The sequence below is a fragment of the Acanthochromis polyacanthus genome, chromosome 22 (assembly GCF_021347895.1).
Source record: "Acanthochromis polyacanthus isolate Apoly-LR-REF ecotype Palm Island chromosome 22, KAUST_Apoly_ChrSc, whole genome shotgun sequence".
Lineage (NCBI taxonomy): Eukaryota > Metazoa > Chordata > Actinopteri > Pomacentridae > Acanthochromis > Acanthochromis polyacanthus.
This window is the reverse complement of record NC_067134.1, coordinates 15881045-15902772: the sequence shown is the minus strand read 5'-3', so window position 1 is coordinate 15902772 and position 21728 is coordinate 15881045. Positions and strand designations below refer to the sequence as shown.

The 21728-nt window shown below is 40.3% G+C and overlaps 1 protein-coding gene across 2 annotated transcripts in view; it reads left to right on the top strand.

Moving 5' to 3' along the window:
• The window catches only part of LOC110972255 (neuronal membrane glycoprotein M6-b-like), a 45772-nt gene extending 24945 nt beyond the window's left edge, over positions 1 to 20827 (top strand). For both annotated transcript variants that reach the window (XM_051942153.1, XM_051942152.1), the window contains exons 2-7: positions 10517 to 10703; positions 11657 to 11816; positions 12309 to 12477; positions 15043 to 15116; positions 15194 to 15259; positions 17594 to 20827. In XM_051942153.1, coding sequence (XP_051798113.1) covers positions 10517 to 10703; positions 11657 to 11816; positions 12309 to 12477; positions 15043 to 15116; positions 15194 to 15259; positions 17594 to 17746 — 809 coding nt within the window. In that variant the 3' untranslated portion in view covers positions 17747 to 20827. The remainder of the gene's footprint in view (positions 1 to 10516; positions 10704 to 11656; positions 11817 to 12308; positions 12478 to 15042; positions 15117 to 15193; positions 15260 to 17593) is intronic.
• Positions 20828 to 21728: the final 901 nt, after the last annotated feature.

The following is a 21728-nucleotide window of genomic DNA, read 5'->3' as shown; positions in this document are numbered from 1 at the left end:
ACCAGAGTTTGGCAGATCAGCGGGATAAATGTATTGATCAAGCGGTTGAATGCAGAGGATTTGGAAGCCACGAGGTCCATCAAAGCTCAGTTACGCCCGGCCAGATGCTGACCTTTTGGCCTCCATAATGCTGCATAACCAGCCAAGGGTTTCTCACAAACAGAAGATTAGGGTCAGTTATGTACCGTGGGAAAAAAAAAATAGAAAAAAATAGGATTGTGATTGAGATTGAGGATATCTACTAGCTTACCTCGCAAAGAGCTTATTATGATTTCTTGATGTGTAACAATTACTGAAAATATTTGCCTTGAGAGTGTTATTTGTGAGGTGAACAGACATTCAGTCATTTCAGGGATCCATTCCATCCAGCTGTTCTTCATATCAATTTGAAAGTATATTTATCATCTGTTATTGAATGTCAGCATCTGGCGTTCTTCTGACCAGTCCAGCTGTCTACGCTGGCTGCAAAACTGCATCCCAGAGCAGATTCTTAAACTCATCGTTTAGTTTTACCTACAGGTGTTAAAAGTTAATGAACTCAAAAAATGATCTACACTAGACACCAATTAGAGTAAAGCTGCTGTGTTTTGTGTTTTCACTGCTGTTAAAATAAAAAACCCCGTTTAAAGAACTGCAAAAAGCTGGCAGCAAAGGTGCTAGAAATTTTTTTTTAAATTATTCATTTTCAAATATTGTAAATCACACAGATATTAGGGCTGCAGATAATTTAAATCCTTTTTCCCTTTTTCCCTACAACAGCAAATATCTGTAAAATGTGAAATAAAAAAAGTTGAAAATGTTTTGGGAAAAAATATGTTAATGCATTAAAAGACTAAACAGTTTTATTGTATATAAATACATTGAAACTGTAATTTTTCGGTCACGCATTATAGAAAAATAATTATATTTAAAATAATATTTTTATGTGGACATGACATACAGTTTTGAACAATATTTCACAATCTACATGTAAATTTTTGTCAGTAGTTTTAATAAATATTATTTGTAATTTTACAAAATGGGAAAATATGCATAATTCTTCTTTCAAATCTTGGCAAATATCTGTAAAACAATTTCTTTTCATTTTTTTAATCTTCTTATTTTGACACAAAAAATGTGTAATTTTTTTCAGTCAAACATCGTAAAAGTACAAATAAATAAATAAATTTGTGATGTCCACATTATTCACAATACAGTGAAAATGTAAACATGTTTTTCTGTGATTCTACATGATTTTATATAATGTATTTTAAAAAACAAATCTGTAGAATTGCAACAGTATCGCTACAGTTTGTATATTGAATAAAACTTCCATTTTTTACAGTGTACTCTGTAGTCAGGATGTGAAATCTGTTTTTCATTTTACGCTCTCATTTTAGCAACAAAACGATAAACATGTTAACCCGGAACATTACTGTCAGATCATGATAACTGCAGCCAGATTTCCTGGTTGATCTTCGACAACTTTGTGTGATGACAGATTATTGCCAGTAATAATGAGTGAATAGTTAGCTTGTTTACTGATTTTCCAACAGCCCGTCTTTTTTCCTTGGAGCCCAAATTGCAGAAATGACTTTGGTGTCAGAAAAACTAAGACAAAAACAACAGAGCAAAGCTGCAGGAAACCAGAGTGAACTTTTAATGAAACGCAGCTCCGTCTTTAGCTTCATGACGATGCGGTTTTGATGTTCTCGTTTGCTTTTTTTGAAGCTCATAAAAGCTCGGAGGAGCGTTTTATGTCTTTACTCAAGTGGAAAGACGGAAATCTCCCAAGCTGAAGTTACGAGTTTGCGTGTTGTTGTTGCTGCCATCAAACAGATGGGGCTTCTTTTTCATCTGGAGACGCAGCATCCATCCCCCTCCCATCGCTGTTTCCTTCACTTTCCCACACCTTTGTTCTCTCGGAGGTCCTCCTGGGGTCTGGTGGGAATCTACCCATAATGCACTGTGAGGAAATTGCCCCATAATGAATACAGCACTTCTAAATTTGAATACAGCCGCAGGCAGGGACCAGATCGGCCGCTGAAATATTCACAAAGCTTTATTAAGGCTGTTATTCCTGGCAGATGCACTGTGCGTTCTAACAGTTGGCGATAATCATGCTGTGCCACGGGGTTGTACAGTTTATGGCGAATCATTAACTATCAGGACGGTCGATGTAATCTCTCTCTCTCTCTCGGTTTATATTTAAAGCAGCTTTATAGGCGAGCCAGCGAGGAAATCGATGCAGCCAGAGCTCATAAATTCAAGCAGCATTATGTAAAGATGACAGGTGCTGCTGCCAAATCAGAATACAGCGATTTTAATTATCCATCTGTACATTTACCTCAGTTATTTTGCGGTGCATGCTGCCTCGTCTGCTTTTAAACGCTGCAAATCGAAACCTGGTGACAACCTGACTGTGGGGTTTGTAAGGCGACAAGCATCTGAGGGATTATTTTGTGGCAAACGTCTTGATTCGGTGTCGTGGGTGTCAGCTGATTGACAGGAGGCCCAGCGTCATCACAAAAGATGTCAGCCGTCAGTGACAGAATCTGTCTCCAACCACGTCTACCGAGTTCCAGGCCTCATTTATCTTGTCAAAGAGCCTCCAGTGCCCTCTCGTCCAATCAGAGGACTTCATTGGGATTATGATAAAAGTGCAAGAAAAGAAAACAGGCACAAATATCATAATTAGTATTTAGCAGAGACAAAGTAATGCGGCCATCATTGATGCTTTTATGTAACAGTGGATGAAGTGGCTACATGTAAAATGAAAAGGCTCCTTACCCTCAGCTTTATTCAGCATTATTGTATGTTTCACTTCATTGTTTTGGCTTCTGAGGTGACAACTTTACCGTTTGGAGCAGCAACAGGCAGAGATTTGCAGAGTCTGATGTTCACTTGAACCCAAATGATATCATTAACCGCTAGCTGAGGAGGTGGAGGAGACCAAAAGGAGAGTTAAAAGCAGGGAATTTGTGAATTTAATGTCAAGTTGTATGGCTTTGCTTTGTAACTACTAGATATGCAAATGCTCAGCTAACTGCTAATAATTTAGTCTATGAAAATGATAATAGATTGGTGGTGTGTGCAGCTCGTTCTCGATAAGAAGCAAACTAAGGTTTAACGGTCTGAATGGCAAACTCTGCCTGCAAGTTTGGACAGCATGTTGTCTTTTGAGATTTTAAACTTTCTAACAGGTTCTGAACAGGCGTAAACTAACTGTGACGTCACCCATTGGTTTCAACGCCGAGAAAATGAAGCCCGGATTTTGCTACTTCCTGGTCGCCGTTTTGGATTTTTTGGAGCCAGTGACGTAAAAAGCGTCATCAAACAGACTGGACCTGAGAGCAACTGGGGCAGGATTGGCTGAGGACTCTTATCCCGCCCACATTTTACCGCAGAGGCTTCTGTTGCTGTCTATCAAGTATCGCCACGCCCCCTGGCTCCGCCAACTTTAACGATTTATTTAAAATTCAGTATTGATTTATTTTAAGATCGGCCACCCGATCTCTCATTTTGACCATGAAAACTAACAGGAAAAATAATCCTGGACTGTAGAAAATCAGTCTATCAAATTTTATTTTTTCCAAAAATGAATTGGGGTCTATGGAGCAAAAGCTTTTTGGAGCCAACCCTAGCGGACAGCGTGATATTGCAAGTTTTTGACACTTCCGGGTTGGCTTCAATTCTGGAGCCAGATGCTACGTCCACTATATATACACAGTCTATGGTTTTGAACCACTCTTCTATGATCTGCAGTTTGGTCACAAAAAATGAAACAAATGAGCAAAATCCCTGTGTGTATTTTATACATCTCATTAAAAATTAACTGTTTGCACTAAACAGATTCTGTTAAAAAAAAAAAAAAAAATCCCGCAGTATTTGGCACAACTGTGAAGTCATGAGTGGCTCACCTCCGTCACATGACAAAAAAATTCAAGGGTTTTTAAGCTGAACTGGATTGAACTGCAGACAGTGTTTATACAGAGCAGACAGAAGATGATGGAAGTATGGAAGCCAAATATCTATAGCATGTAGAGGCACATTTTTTCTCCAGTATTTTAACACCTGTGGGAGCTTTGAAAAATGCTATACATGCTGATTCCAGGTATTCCAGGTATTCCAGGTACAAACCATCACATAAATTCAAGCTTCTTATTTTGTGATTTATGGCATCTCTTGTATGATATATTCTTAAAGTCAGTGTAGAGATCATGTATTTAGAGGAGCGTTCAGTCTTCCTTGCACATTTCTCTTTCAAGTGAAGTAATACAATTTGTTTGACCTAATTCCTCAAACCTGGCTGCAGGAAGATGGATTGAGATGCTTCATCTCCTTGCATCCGTTTTTCTGGCCGTGTCTTCGGCTACTTTTGCATCCTGTTGCCTGTTTATCGTTTCTGTTTCGGCTTTGCGGCCGATTCGTCCGTTTAACACCAATCTCCCGGTTCTGATCGCGGTTACATCACTCTGCATCGACGTGTATGTGAGAGGAGTGAAGCTGTGAAGGACTACGCTGCCGCTGAACTGGGTCGTGGGTAACACGTTGCTATGGCAACTGCCATTTGCCGGCCCTGGGGCCAAGAACTGCTTTTCACTTACTCTTTTTCTTTTCTCTTGCTCGCTCTGCTTCTTCCTTCACCTTCTCCTCTTTTCCTACTCTTCCTTCTGTCTCTCTGCTGGCTTTCTAGTCAGCTTATGACTCTTCCTCTCCATTCACCTTCTCTCAAACTCCTCACTTGTGCTGCCTTTCCGCTCATTTTCTAGCTTCTCTGCAGAGACAACAGAAAGCGAAGGCGTCTATTATCATTCTGTCAGTTGACTGTCACGCACAAACACCAACTGAAATTTAATCAGGAAAGCATTTTCTTGTTTTGTCCAGCAGCTCGTTTGGAAGGAGAACAAGCCTTAACAGCAGGGGATGTTAATCCTTAATTGCAGTTCTTGTCTGTCAAATTATTTGTTGTTCTGTCGCTTGACAAAATTAACACAAAGTCCCAAATCTTTTGTCCCTTCTCGTTGGCAAGTCGCCTTCACAGTCGGAATGCAAACCCACAAACCGATGTATCGTCCTCGGCCTGAGACTGTAGAGATGATATATGAAGCAGCATCGTAGCAGCAGCGTAACATATTGTCTCGGCGATTAACTCCAGCTGGCTCACTGTAAGTACAGCGTGGGCATGCGGTCATATTTCAAAGCTGGAGCAGGGAGGAGGACCAGCAGAGGTGGCGAGATGCAGCGAGGTATGAAACCAGAGCGAAGGGTCGGCCTCGGTGTGCCACCTAAATTCTGCTCTAATGAACAGTCCATTGATTTCCATTAGGGCCGGCTGGAGCTGACCACTCCGGCTGTCTGGTTCCCATTAGAGCACTTTTAAACGGACTAACAGTCGTAGCCTGAGGCCGGCCGGATAACAGGGCCTGTTCAGCGTTTAAAAGAAACCTGTGAATTCATCCATGAAGCTGCATGGAGCCATAGAGAAGACAGAGTTAACAGCAGCAGAAATATGAGCTTTAAATTCCAGTCAAGCTGCGCTGGAATTTGTCTTAAATGAAGATAATATCACCTGGAAATTCTTGATTTGCATTTGAAAAAGCCCGATTATCACATCTCCCTGACAGGTTTTTGTCTCGTCTCTAAAAAAATAAGACTGGGAGACACTAAATTACCTGTTGAGCGACCTTTTCTAGCCGGATGGAGTGTCAGTGCAGCTTTTAAGCAGCCACTATATCGACCAGCGAGTCCATCGAGGCCCCGGGAGGCCTGGCCTGCTTCTCGGCTCAGGATTTTCAAGCCATCCTGCCTTATCAGCTGCGCTCCTCCATCAGCCCGCTTCCTTCATTAACATTAATAGGATTTGGATCTATTACGCAACGAGCCTCCGCTGCGTTACGCAACGCACAGTCTTCATCAACAGCAGCAGACTTTGGAGCGGAGCAGTCGCATCTTAGATTTATAGTTTTGTGTTTTTATATTCGCGCAGATGTAGAGTCTCAACTTTTAAAAGGGAGGCCAGAGTGAACATTTTTACTGAAGATTAGATTTAAAAAGATTAATTGAAAACTTTTTGTGATGTCTTGGAAATTGGAGATAAGATTCAAACATTTTTAAGGTTATGTAAATGACCAGCTGTTTGTTAACTCTGAGCTCAAAGCACTTTTTGGGGGGGTTTGTGCTCACTTTTTTCACTGCAGTTGCTATATCCTATATAATCCTGCACCTCCTTGGAAACAAAACAACCAAGAAGAAGGAGAGAGAACTCAGAAATGTGTTCCATGAAGTATGATGCATCTGTGATGCCATAAATCATAAAAAACAATAAACAAAATTTGACTTTCTTAGATTAATGTTTTTACAAAAAAACTGAAATCAACATGTGCAGCATTTTCCCATGTGTCCACAGGTGTTCCCTGAACTCGAAAATAGTGATAGTACATACTTTAGATGTTTACTGCTTACATTTTTATTTGTTTCCAAACTTAAAGCTGCTGTCCGGAGTTTCCGTTTGTTTTCAATCTATGTATCATTTTTTAACAAAGCTTAAATGTGTTAGTCTAGTTCGATACTATAATATAAAGTTAGTATAACGCGATATGAAAATTTATTCCTGAGCTCCGCCTTCCTCTCATAGACCCCCATGTTATTCCAAAAAGCGCCGGTTGCTGCCGACCAATCAAGTTCGAGCTTCAGCTTTGTCATGCTGTCAATCAACGGTTACGCGCACAGCAAGCAAGCCCATGCAGAGGTGGGCGAGCTACGCACTACGCAACCGCGCGCACATTTGTTTTGCTTGTGGAGGAGAGAGCATCAGGGCTCAGCAACTTCCAGATAAGTTACCAATCCCACGGCTTGTCAGGCCAAGAGACTGCAGGACGTTTTTTGGCTCGGGGTGCTCGCGTTGCTCCCCGACCACGGCCCTCCATAGCCCGGCTGATGGCTTCGTTTAGATGCCCGACCTCTGGAGGAAGATGTTGGGGCGTCTGGGACATACTCTTCGTCAGAGGAGTCATGCAATTCTGAACTCTAGATAGAAATAAATAAACAATGTAACACATATACACGCGTAAATGCACTAAGTCTGATAAACAACGTCATCGAGAGGGATACACGAGTGTAATCACATATTGAAACTTTACTCGTTCGTCCTAGCAGATTCATGTTATTTTGGTATTAGGACAAGTTAGACTCAATACAGCATTCTAACGTAATTCCTTTATTATTTACTAAATGTACTAAATGTAGAAGAGGGGAAAACAGCAAAACAGGCGAGATGCTGCAGCATTCCGGGCACTTCTCTCATGTACTGCGCGCGTGCACAAATAAAGGGGCGAAATCAGAGGGAGGGAGGGTGGGACCAACAGTGTTCTGGGAGACGCTGCGATTCAAACTCTGGACAGCAGCTTTAATCGATAAAGACACTGCCTGCAATTCAGCCAAAATGTCCCAAAATGTTATTGCATGACGTTGGATGTAGCTGAGTTGCTAATGGTTTATACTTTTTTTTTAATTTTTTTTTTTTTTTTTACAAATTCTGGCTACTACTAACAGATCATTTTTGTTGACTGAAGTAATTCTGATGAAATATCCCGATGCTAAGGTTGGATTTGGTTCATTTTTCTGATGGACCAGCACAGAACAGATGAGCAGTTCAAGGACTGTCAGAAGGTTTAAAATTCCACAGTTCTCGGTTCTGAAAAGTGGTGTAATTTTGTTCATTTTTCAAAAATAACATGCCTTTCAAACCCAGCCTTGAGTTTAACAGGGTTAATGATGATAAAATCTTAAATACAAAACATGTTTCCTCAGATTAAGTTTCAACTGTGTGCCGTGCAGATGCTAAGACAACCAAATTCACAAATGAACATACTTCTTGAATAAAGTTGTTTGATATCTTATATCAAGTTTCCCTTGTTGCACATAGCCTTTATCTACGATTTACAGCCAAAACAGTTTCTTCATGAGGCTACACTTGTGCTTTTAGTTATAACAACGGCCTCGAATGTTTAGCAGGTAAAAATTTACTGATGTGGTTTATTGTGTTCGCATGCTAGCATTTGCTAATTAGCACTAAAACTGATACAGAGACTGACATAAATAACAACAGTTTGGAAGGTATGTGATCATAAATCAAAGCATTGGACGATTACAAATTTGGTATGATGACAATGCTAGATAATGCTATGTTAAATTTGTTTGAAATTTGATGCTGATATAAAAAGTCAGTGGATCATTTATGTTGATTATTACTCCGCCAAGGAACTCAGTGGAGTTAAGTGACGATCGGCGTTGATTTGTCCGTCTGTTTGTCTGTTCACAGCATTATTCAAAAATGGACCAATGGATTTGAATGAAATTTTCAGGGAAAGTCAGAAATCACACAAAGACCAAGTGATTGGATTTTGCAGTGATGTGGCTCATAGTTCGGATCCACAGATTTGTCAAAGATTTCTGTGTTATTGCGAGATAGGTGACACCATTACAGTAACTATGACAACAAGTGAACACTACGTCAACTGCCTGCTGACTATCACATGATTGCGATCCTACTACAAATCAACCACTGTGGACGACAAATTTCTTAAAGATTTCATCCGTCGGAAATCACACAACTGCATTGGCAGTGTGCTGCGCCGTCCTGTTTTCAGAATGAAACAAAGTACCAATAAAGCAGCACTGTCAGATATAGCGCTGTAGAACACCAAGTCTTATCTATTTGTAGTATTCAGGTCAGAGATAACTCAACTTTTCAGGAAACCTACCATCCTGGATTCACTTCAGTAAAATTTATGCAGTTAATTACTTTGATATACAAAGCTTTCATCCATTAAACATCTGCAGAAATGACATTTTGGTCACCAGAGGAGCACACAACGGAAACTAAAGCTTGAAAATCACCACATTCAGGTTTCCCAACGGTGATGTTATTGACGATTCTTCTTCCCCTCAGGGAGGCTGGAATCCATTTACTCTTTAAAACTCATCAATAGCAGCTGCCCGCTGCTCTGTAACACCACCTGGCCTGAGCAGTGCAGTGGCCAAGGACAAATAAAAAGACTTTCTTGTTGTGTTTTAGTGAGGATTTTTGTTTGTTCTGAAATTTCCATGTTACGTCTTCCTCTGTGAGGTTTAAGTGCTTTATGTGGAAGGATATCACCTCCGTCATCGGCTGTCAGGGTCTGCTGATGGAGCCTGACGCTGATAGAGGCTGTCAGAGGGTCTTTTGCTTCTGCTTGTGTGGATGTTGGAGTGAATGTACATCCTCAGAGAATCCACTGTCATGTAGAGTATTTTTCACGAGACGCCATGACCGGCACTAACTGTGTTACTTCAGTAGCGCCGTCTGTCAAAACAGATCACCTTAATGTCTGCGAGGGTTCGTAACGTGATCAATCATGTTTTCAAGTTTCACAAATAAACGTGTTTAGATTCAACAAACTAATGAACGTGAAATAACAATGCCTCCCAGTTGCCAATTGGAGCAGGTTGCCATGGAAACAGCAAAGTGGCACACACAAGACAGTTCATTTTGTCTTTTTTTTCCTCCCCTAGTAACTTCCTGCTTTGCTGGAGGAGTTATTTTTAACGGGCGTTATATAAGATTCAACTCTTGTGCTCAATACAATGTGTTATTTTGCCTCTTTTTCATTCCTCTTTATCCTCTCTTGACTGTGGAGCAGCAGGCAGGACCTGTGCATCCAGAGAGCATAACTCATGCAGGAAAGCTTCATACAACGCCGCTGTTAATGGAAAACAAATTTACTAATTTATCATCGTCACTCTGTAGAAACTGCATGAGCACGAGGGATAATTTTTAAATATTCATCATTTTGGAGGTTGGAAAAATGAGAGATGTGATAGCGGAAGATGAGAAACATGTAGAGATCCTTGACAATTTGTAGTTGTCCCCGAATTAAAGAACAACATTCCTGCTTTCACCTGACATCTTCAGTATTTTAGTGGTATGACTGTTAGCGAGTGTATTCTTGCAATCTGGTCATAAGAACGAACAACTTCAGCTGCTTTTTTACAGGGTAGGATGAAAGCATGGAGCACAGCTTACATGTAATATTCAGCACTCCCAGCTGAGCTCAAACTGAACATGCTCTTACTGTGAATGATGCTATGATTAGCTGCTCGACATGCCCGACAGTGAGAGGCGTTCTTCTCTCAGAGAGCAGCTCTGGAAGCATCGCATGCAAGTACAAAACATCCACGCAGGTTTCTGCACGGGTAAAAAAAAAAGAAAGAAGAAATCAAACAGCAGTGGACAAAAAAGGCCGTCGAGTGTTGCACTGAGTGTCATCAGCAGCGGAGACCGAGTCACTTTTATGAGATGTGACATTGCAGCAGTCTCCTCTCTTTGCTCCTGCTTGTTAAAGCGTACATGTGCTGTGCAGTCGGGGCCTTTTTGCCATTTGGGTGCATTCAAGTTTGACCTAAATTGTTTGTTCTTGCATCCTCCTCTAAGCTTTCTTTGCTTTGAGCTTTCTTGCTTAAGTGAATTAATCCCGCTCTCCGTCTCCCCCTGTAGGATGCTTCGAGTGCTGCATCAAGTGTCTGGGCGGGGTGCCCTACGCCTCGCTGGTGGCCACCATCCTCTGCTTCTCAGGCGTGGCTCTGTTCTGCGGCTGTGGCCATGTGGCGCTGACCGGGACCCTGACCATGCTGGAGAATCATTTCTCCAGGGTGCCCAGCGACCACGCTACCCTCGCCCTGGTGTAAGTTCTCTATTTGTCCACATGAGCACTGGAAGCTCTTCATTATGGGCAGGAAATGTGAATCATTGTTGATTTGTGGCACCGTATTTCCTTTATTGCTATGCTTTCTATTAAAACACTAGCATCTCCAGAATATAGTGGTGCTACCCCTGCAGTTATTAAATCTGTCGAGGAGAGCCACCCACATTATCTGCCATGATTCAGAACACCATAAAACTAGTAAACGTCTCTCGACTAAGAGTGCACATGTACAGAAAGAGTGTAGAGAAATTTCATCAAAGAATACTTCTCTCAAATAAAAAACAAGCATGCTTTGGGTACATTTACTAGATGGATCTCGTCACTACGGACAACTGATTCAGTTTGACACAGTTTATGCTACTGTACATGATATACTTGAAAAGAAAATCAACAAAATGTAATTTTTAAAGCTATTCTATCGTAAATTGTAATATGATTTCTGTTGAAGAGTGACACTTAGAAAGTTGCAGGGAATATACACTAATGCTCAAATGTTTGGGGTCACTTTGAAATGTTATTTCCGAAAGAAAAGCATTTTTTCCAATTAAGATAACATGAAATTATTCAGAAATACTGTCTAGATATTGTTAATGTGGTAAATGACTATTTTAGCTGGAAACAGCAGATTTTTAATGGATTATCTACATAGGGGTACAGAGGAACATTTCCAGCAACCATCACTCTTGTTTTCGAATGCTACACTGTGTTAGCTAATGTTTTTGAAAGGCTAATTGATGATGAGAAAACTCTTGTGCAGTTATGTTAGCACATGAATAAAAGTGTGGGTTTTAATGGAAAACATGAAATGGCCTGGGTCACCCCAAACCTTTGAACGAGCTTCTGGCTATCTTTACATGCCATGTGCAGCTTCAAAATGATTTAAATCTTAGTAACATATGTGTTCCTTTTGTTTTCCGTTTGTGTGTATCTAGGATCCAGATCTTTCAGTACATCATCTATGGCATCGCTTCCTTCTTCTTTGTCTACGCCATCATCCTGCTAGCTGAGGGCTTCTACACCACCAGCGCCATCAAGAAGGAGCTGCAGAGCGACTTCAAGACCACCGTCTGTGGACGCTGCATCACCGCCTTCGTAAGCAACACAAAGCAGCTGCTGTAAATCTTCACTCCCACTGACCCAGTTACACTTTAAATTAAAGCCACTAAATGAGATTTAAATATTTTGAGGTGTATTTTATAATTTTCATCCTTACAATCGTGTTTACGGACTTAGAAAGACAAACCAGTCATTTGTTCTAACTAGACCAGGGTCATCTTGACAACCACACACCTCCACACATTTATGGACACATGCACATTAGAAAGACAGATATACACAAATCCTTTCACACACAAACACTCAGATTCCTGCTTGAGTCCTCGGGGTAACTCTGGCACAGTTTGTCCTTTCTAGCCTGATTACTCTAATTACTGCAGATGTCCACTAACATTAGCATAAACATGGACTCTGATGTGTGTGTGGGTGTGTACTCAGTCGAGGTCTTTAAGGAATATTCTTAACCTATTTTTTTTTAACAATTCCAACTGTAAATATCTTTGCTCTTCACACCCCTCTCCTCTGTAGTTCATGTTCTTGACCTACATCCTCTTCCTGGCCTTTCTCGCCATCTTTGGCTTCACGGCGATCCCCGTTTTCCTCTTCTTTAACATGTGGACCACCTGTGCTGCCATGAGGTCTCCTGATGCTAACATCACCTCTCCTGAGTCCATCTGTGTGGATGTCAGGCAGTACGGTCAGTAGCTAAACTTTTATTCATACTGCTCGAGTTTTTGATGATGGCTGCAGTTGTTCAGTGTTGCATTTTACTCTTTATTTGTGCAGCATAAATTGATTTTCCAGGGAGTTTTGTGATTAATGTTTGCTAATATTAGCTATAAGATTAGCCATCAGAAGTTACTTGACTCACATTAGCTACCATAAACTATTGGTAAATTTTGCGTAAACTTTGCTAACATAGGTCTAACATTAGCCACTTTATGCTGCTGGTCACATTTATTTAAATTTAGCTAATATTAGCATCCATAATTTACTGGTAATAGTTGTCTTATGTAAGCTAACATTAGCCATTGTAAGTACTGTTAAGTATGTCTAAAATTACTTAACATGAGCCATTATTACTACTGGTTATATTTGTCTAAAGTTAGCTAACATCAGCCACCATGAGCAACTGGTTATCTTGTTTGAAAATAAGCTAATATTAGCCACCATGTTGTATTCTTTAAAAGTCAGCTACCATTAGCCACCATAAGCTAACAGTTATAGTTCTCTAAAGTTAGCTTTGTTAGCCATCATAAGCCGCTGTTCTTGTAAGGTTAGCTAACATTTGCCACCAGATGCTACTAGTCATATTCCTCTAAAGTTAGCCATCACAAACCACCAGTTATATGTTAGCTAACATTAGCCATTATAGGCTTCTGATCGTGTTCCTTTTTGCCCATTAGCTACAAGTTAGATTTGTCTACAGTCAGCTAACAATATCTACCATGAAATATTTATATTGCTTCAACAAGAAAAAAAACTAAGTTAAATAAAAGCCAGCATTAACATTCATAAGCTATGAAAATCTAAAACAAATATGATAGTCTCTGAATCAACTTATTACTAAAGTTTTAAAGTAAATTTAGCTTCTCTGCTTCTAATATCAGTGTTTCCCCTTCATGTTATTGCTGTGAAACAGTTGGCTTGTGAGGGGCAAACTTAAGAAGGTCTCTTCCACTCTGCTTCAGCACTAAAATCATCTTAAACATAATGTGGCTTTGAAAAACCAAAGGAGAGCAAAAAGGTAGATTTTCCCTCAGCACCAGTAAATGTTTGGAATTTTCTCTGAATAAAATGCATTGAGGACTGGCCGTCTCCTCAGTGCTTCTTTGCTCACTCAAGTCATGAGGGCATCCTGTCCTTTATACTCCTGCTCTGGTTCTGCACACATGATCTAATTCAGGCTGACACGTTTTCATTACACTTTAATTGGATCAGGTGTGCCGGAGCAGAACCTGTAGGACAGGTGGGCCTTGATAACTGGGTTATTAAAACACACTTTGGCAATAAAAATGAAGGAATAATTCGACTTTTGATGGCTCAACATCCTTCAAACTTCTGTCAGCTCTCATTGAGAGTCACACACACACAGCTCAGATGTTTGCGTTTAGCCAGGCAAGCACAATGTGCAACATGTGGGCTGAATTAGTGAATTACACCTCATCAGATCAGCACTCCCTGAAGGAAATGACCAAGGGAAAGCATATATAGTGGAGGAAAATGTGTTACTAAAATGTATTTTGTGAATATTAATACCAACAGACCCTTTAGAACATAAAAATACGTACAGAAATGTGATGTAAGCATGACAACACTGACTAGAAAACACACTCAACTGTACATCTAAATAAGCTGTTTTTTTTTTTTTTTTAAAAAACACCTATAAAAACAGAAAAAAAACATGTATAAGGAAAAAAAAGAAAGTGAAAACACTGAACTAACAGTTTGCTGGTTCACGTTGCAGAGAATCAAAACGCACGCTTTGCTACGTTTCTTCAAAGTTTAAGAGAAATTTCCCTGATCAAGGCGAGTGAGCTCTAACACGCTGGCCAGCCTCAATGATGAAAGCTTTTCCCCACACATGAAAGAGCCTCCACTCGTAGTGTTTTCACACATGGACGCTTTACCTGCAGGGCCGCTAAATATAGAGCATTTTTCATAATTCAAGAAGAGGCTGCATGTATTCATCTGCAGCTGCTTTAAATCTCATTTTGTATACAGGAGGAGGTCAGAACTTACATTTAGATTATTGAGAACCTGATTGGGGGCGAAAAAAATCCACCTCCATGCGGTATTACAGCACAGTGACACTCTGCTATGATTGCATATCTGCTTGATGGCCTAATGCACGATATGTGACCCACATTTGAAAGACAGCTGGCCCGCTCACAAAGTAGGATGAGGATCGCATATGCTTCATTGGCCGCGGTACTGTACTAGTGCGCTGTATGAAATATTAACCCCAATTACTGGCAGTCGACAAATTATTGTCAGCAGTTCAGGAGCTGCAGTTGATCGAGGAAACGCTTGATTTCCAACTTGGTTAAAAAGTGTTTAAAAACCTGCAGGTATGTGGATTTAAAATAAGAATATTCTAGCAGGTCTGGAACAGCAGCTCTACAGTAAAAAAAAAAGGCATTGGAAATAATGACCTATATTTTTCCAGCAGCCCTGTTTCCTTTAATCTTTATCTGATCCTAATTCATGATGCCTTCAATCACACAGTCTCCTGTAACGTTTCATCTCTCTGATCCTGCAGGTATTATTCCCTACAACGCCACACCAGGAAAAGCTTGTGGAACCACACTGGGAGACATCTGTAACACCAGCGAGGTGAGAGGGCCTTTCATTTTTTTACTGTTTTTCTTTTTTTTTTAAATCAACCCTAACCTGTCGTCTTCTCCTTGCAGTTCTACCTTTCCTACCACCTCTACATCGTCGCGTTAGCCGGCGCCGGAGCCACCGTCATCGCATTGGTAAGCTCCTCATGATCCTGCTGATAATGTGCTGCTCAAAATATGCACGTTGCCATGGCGTGCTTATCCGTTGCCGCGGCAACCCTGCCTCTCATGTATGCCGTTGTATGGGTTGAAATCCAGCCTCTCAGTGAGCGAGTGTGTGCTCACAGAGGGGTCAGTGTTTTACTTCGCTGCGGAGGCGAACTTGGATTTTTTTATTTTTTTTTTGGGTTTTGTTTTGAGTCCAGGGAAATGGAGATGCCGAAAAAGGCGATGAGCGCTTCTCCAGATGTTGCTCTGGGTCACCTGGAAGCCTTTTGGTTTTGTACAGTAAAATATTCAGAAGTAGGAAGAGAGAGAGCAGAGTAGAGAAGCTCTAGCTGAACGTGCGATGTCAAATCTGATCATTTTGCTGCTTTATTTTTGAGAATTTAACACCACAAAATGTTTATTTAAACCTTTTATTTGAATGATCTGAAGATGGTTTCCATAATTTCTTTCTTTTAACTGTTTTCCTACATTTGCCCAGTTCTAATTTACTCCCAATGTCAGACTAGTCCAAAATTTGCTCATAGATAAACGCAATGCAAGTGATTAGAATAACTTAGAATTAACATTTGGTTCCCTTGGTAATTCTCAGCAGCACCAATTGATAAATATGTTTAAAACATGGCTCAGAATTTAGTATTTGCCAGTATTATTGTAGACCAAGTACAGAGACAAGGAGGAGTTTTTCTTTAAGACCTCAGTACCTCGATTTTAGTAGAATTTTCCCTTAAAAAGTTTTATGTTGGAGTGAAGAAATCTGCGAAGCTTGACACAGTTTAACCACAATTCTACTATATATATATATAAATTTATTTTGCTGTTGAACTAAAGTCTGACTATTAATTAGATCCTAACTTTAGTCAAAGTCCATCTTAAATATATTTAGTGATTTTTCTCATCCTCTAAGACAGTTTTGTGGCGTCAAACATGATTTTTCTTGCTGTAATTATTTTCATTTAGCTGCATTTGTGTCGCGTTGAACTCACACACGGACTACCAGGTGTTTTCACTGATAGAACTCAGCTGTGATCGATATCTTTAACGAGCCTCCTCTCTCTGGAGCTGCTCTTCAATCCCACACTACTCTTATGCAATTCTTAACAGGGTCTGAGTTCGTAGTTTAAAGTCTGCTCACAAGTTTTAAAAATCAATGCTTTGTTTCTGATGTATTTCCGGAGTCTTTTCTAATGTCTCCCAGGTGCGAGCAGCTCTCCATTATCTCTGTGCTCTGCGTTACAGCAGAATGTACCTCTGAACTCTGAGATTTTTTGCTCCTGTTACTTACTGTGGATTCATTTTTCACTGCAATATAAAGTCCTGCACCTCGATTGAAACAGAACAACAAGTAGAGAGAACTCAAACATGCCTTTTGTGCAGCATAACTTATACCATAAATCGTTAAAGTTAGATTTCTTTGATTATTTTACAGAAATAAGCCTCAGATCCACATGTACAGAATTTCTCCAAGTGCCCAGAGTTGTGATCAATACAGACATGGGAAAGTAGATACTGCATACTATAGATAATTTGCTGCTTAATTTATTTCCAAACTTGTTTTCTATCTGCTCTGTGTAAAAACACAGTCTGCAGTTCATCCTACAAGTGTCGTGATAGATGAGTCAGTCATGGTTGTGTCATGGAGCATGGAAATTTTAGTTTGTTACAGAAGCTGTTAATTTTGGACAAATTTTTAAATGAGACATGTAAAATGAAAGGTAGTGTCTACAGATACAGACCCGTACCTGTAGCCTGTGGCCTACGGATACAGCACTTTCCATTTGCCAGACAGATACGGACCCGTACGCGAGTCTTGCGAGTCAAGAAGCTGCTAACTGTTGAAAGGTAAGCAAAGGTTAAGGTTAGGGTTAGTGTTAGGGTTAGGTTTAGGGTCCGTACCTGTAGTACCGATGCTACGGGTCCGTACCTCCAGCGTCTACCGGGAGTCACCTGACCAGATCTCGCATATCTGATTGGCAAATGGAAAGTGCCGTATCCGTAGGCCACAGGCTACGGGTACGGGTCCGTACCTCTAAAAACTACCAAAATGAAATGATTTTGATAGGATTTTAGGCTTAGGTTTGGTGTCGTTTTGTGACATAACTATGTCATGATTGAGTTGATTAAGGACCATCAGAGAGCTGAAAATTTGGCTCTAATTCTGTCTCTAATAACTGGTGTAATTTTGGCAATTTAAAAAAAATATAACATGGCTTTAAATCTGCTTTGGGTGTCATTTAATGTCCCACCTGTAGTTTGATTGGCCACCATTTGTGCTTCTATTGCAAACTTGTCTTTCTTCTTCAGATCCACTACCTGATGATCTTGGCGGCTAACTGGGCCTATCTGAAGAGTGCCGTCTCCACGCACGAGTACCAGGACATCAAGACCAAGGACGACCAGGACCTGGAGGCCGAGGCGCGCTCCAAGGAGGGCCAGAACTCCTCCTCCTACTCATAAGGACAAGAGATCCTCTCCCGCCACCACCCATCTCCTCTCCACACCTCAACCCCACCCACGACACCAACGCCCGCCCCTCCCTCCGGTAAAAACAACCAACCTCGGTCATGTTTGTAGTCCCCCAGCCTCCTGATCCTCCATCCTCTTCCCCTCCGCGATGCTCGTTAAGGGTTGTGGCTGAGCTCACACCAGAGGGGAAGAGGATCGAGGGTCGGGAGAGGCGGCAGGCCCAGACGGAGGCAGATGCTTCAGAACGGGAGAGCTCGCCCGCCGGGTGGAGCTCAGGTACAGTCCATCAGTTCAGAAGCGTCTCCTCCACAGAGCTTGTGGGCGCCGGCTCGTGAACGTGGCCCGGCTGTGATGGCCTCGCGCCCTGAGCCAGCACAGCCTCTCGACTCACAGCTCCTAACAGCCTAAAAAAACATTGTTCACTGTCTGCTTCGGCCACAGGGAAGCCAGGCAGCGACCAACTTCCTCCGTTTTTTGGTGTTTTATATGCATATATATATGAATATGAATATATTGTGCGAATGTGTATGAATGTTGTTGTTTTTTTTTAATACTCTCTGAAAGTATGCCAGGTACTATTATGATCTTTCTTCTTCTTCTTTATGTTTTTGCGCTCATAGGTTTTTTTCTCCTTTACTTTTCTCTCCATCTTTAACTTTTTATTGCTAATGCTCGATACGTTGTTGCACTATTTAAGAAAAAAATAAGGGAGAATGAAAATCCCTGAAAAACACAAACCACCCTGACCCCCTCTCTCTCATAGATTTACCGAAAAGAAACTGAAATCATGTGGTATCTCAAGGATTACTGTGCATTTATAGGATCAGAGTTTATTTTACCACCAACGTACTAACTGTTAAAGACCGGAGGAGTAGCAAACTTTAAGTAAAGGAATAGTTTTGGGAAGTGTGCTTATTTGTTTTCAAGTCAAGGGTTTGATGAGAAGATCAGCAGCTACAGTCAGCAGCGGGCTAGCTAGCATTAGCATACAGACTAGTTCTCTTTGGCGAATTTAATTACCTTGTTTTTATGTGAATTAAAGAGAGAGAATAATATACTTATTAATTAGCTTGTTAAACCAGGTGTGCTATTTCCGTTGTTTATTCTAGTAGTAGCAGGCTTATCAAGGTTAGCATCAACACTCAAGTTTTCTTGGGAGCAGCACGTTATTTTGAGAGCTTGGTTTTGTGTAAATTAAAAGAAAAATGGATAGTAAAGTTAGAATGGGCTTGGCAAACCAGTTTTGCGTCTTTAAAAAAGCTAGGGTAGCCATTTATTCCTGCTTCCAGTGTTTGAACTAGCCAGAATTAGCAGAGATGCTATCTCATGTCTAGCTACAGCCAGTAACAGGTTAGCTAAGGTTAGCGTAAAAACTGGAAACAGCAAGACTAGCTCTCTTGAAAGCAACACGATTTTGTGACCGCTTAGTTTTGTGTGAAATACAGACACAAGATGACCTTAATAAGACAGCTGGTTTAGTTGTTTTCCTGTGTTTTAAGATAGCTAGCTAAGCTAACCGGCTTTACAGTACAGCCTGGCTATCACTGGATCATGCGTAATTCATTTACAAATCTCAAACTCAAAAAATGCAACTTCTTTTTGGTGGTTTTCGACTTAGAAAATAATTTACGTTGTATCCGATGATACCCAGACTGGAGAGATCAATCTTCTAATCTAACTCTCAGCAAGAAAGCAAATAAGCACATTCCGAAAATGCCAAACTGTTCCTTTTTAAGACCTTTGTGGTTTTTGCTACACTCATCACCAGCGGCAGCAGAAATCAAAGATAAATCTGTCCGGGTCTTAAAAAAGACACACACCTCAGGTATCAAACCAAATCTGATTTTCGCCAGTTGTGTTCTTTTCCAAAGCTTCGCCGTTCAAACTCTTCCCAGATTGGTTCGCTGTCCTGTGTGAATTCTACAATAAAAACCTGTTCTATCCTTTTGAGAATCAAGCTCACCTGTAAATAGCCGAATCACCCTAAAAGATGGATTACACCTCTCCCACAACAGGGGGAACACAATCAGTGTTTTGCCATGCTCTTCTATGATTTTTTCCACAGATATATGTAAATGTACCCTTTGAGATATGTGTTTAGCACTCAAATACTAGTTCTGCATTTGCTATAATAATTGTAATGTAACATCTTAAATGATATGTCGTGAGAGGGATACAGTGCAGTCATGATATGATATGATGGATTGAGGTGCTTGTGACGTATACATTTTAAAATGTGAAAAAAAAATATGGAAATTGGTTTTTAATGTTTTATCAGTTTTAGGCAGCTGATTTCTTCTTGTGATTCAGTAATGATTATTTTATGGAACATGTTTGTGCTTCTTTTTTTTTTCGACGGCCGGCCAAACGAGTGACTCGTCAACGCGTGAGTTGAGGAGACAAAGTCACTGTTTCTTTTCCTTTTTATCCTTTTTGACGTCATGCCTCTCATATGAGCCACAGAGACTGTTTTGGATGTTTACACTCTGAATAAAACAAGTCAGGAATTTTCATACATTAATTTTATAACCAGATATTGTTTAAAAATCATGAACTATATTCTATATCGATCATCACTGGTTAGTTTACCCTCAAAAAACACTGAAGAAGACAAATTTTTTGATGAGATGAAGCATGTCAGTATCGTCCATGTGTGCAGCTGTCTATTCTGTATAAAAAAGGACTATATTGCCATGTGTGTTATGTTTGATAAATATACGTGCTTTGCCGCCAGGTTGATGTAAAGGCAAACTTCAATTTCCTCTAAGACGATGCGTGTCAGGGTGTTGTTGTTTCCTCGTTATTTGCATGAAGGAGACATGACTGTGTCTTTGCAGTTTTTCAGGTGATGTGTAGTCAATTGTACTGACAACTATGGTAGGCGGTGTTTGCCCCTTCCTCCCTCCACCACTCTTTTCTAAAGAAAACTCCATTGTACTTTGATGGCATTGTAGTCCCTGTAGGTGTTTCATTATGGTTTTATTTTTTAAGTTGGAAATAGTTCTATGACTCCTATATAGTGATGATTTTTGTAACCTTCTCTAGTAAAACCGATATTTTTTATTATCGTGACATCGTTGTCTCCTGCCTCTTTCTTGAGTTTGTGTTTTTATGGAAACTTCCCCGATAAACTACTTATCCCAACACCATAGAATTGATACTGTAGACATGCCAGTTAGAAACAAGAGAAGCAGTCGTCATGTGATTTCCGATGGATGAAATCTTGAAAAAATTTGTGCTGCTCAGCGGTGGATTTGTAGTACGATCTCAATCATGTGATCATCAGCAGGCAGCTGATGTAGTGTTCACTTGTTTTCATAGGTACAGTGACGCTGTGCTGCTATCTCGCAATGATACAGAAATGGATCCAGACTACAAGCTGCATCACTGCAAAAATCTTATCAATTAGTCCTTGTGTGATTTCTGGCCTTGCCTGAAAATTTCATCCAAATCCGTTTGTTTGTTTTTAAGTAATGTTGCTAACAGAGAGAGAGAGACAGACGGACAGACGTATGCCGATCGTCACAAAACTGTGCTGCGTTTCTTGGTGCAGTAAAAATAATGTGGCATACAGTTCAAAGACAAGGGTTCTACCTACTTTAACCAATCCACTAGTGGCTAAAAAAGGCCTGATGTTCTTCTAAATAATTCCAAAATTACACCATTTTTATAACGACAAAAAATTAAAGACTGACAAATTTATCAGATTTTTAACTTTCCAACTTTCCAACAATAACTTTCCTTTAGTGAATCATGTGACGAAAAACAATCAAATGTAAATATAAAGTTGTCAAATTTGTTTACTTGGCAGAGTAACAATGGACCAATGTCAGGAATTTTTCAAGAAAACATTTGATGAGTAGTGTTTTTTTCCTTTATTTTGAAGAGGTTTAGTCTAAATATGCCCATCAGCCACTTTTTTATGAGCATCCAATGAAGCCTCTACCATGAATTGTACTCTTTGAAAGAATCT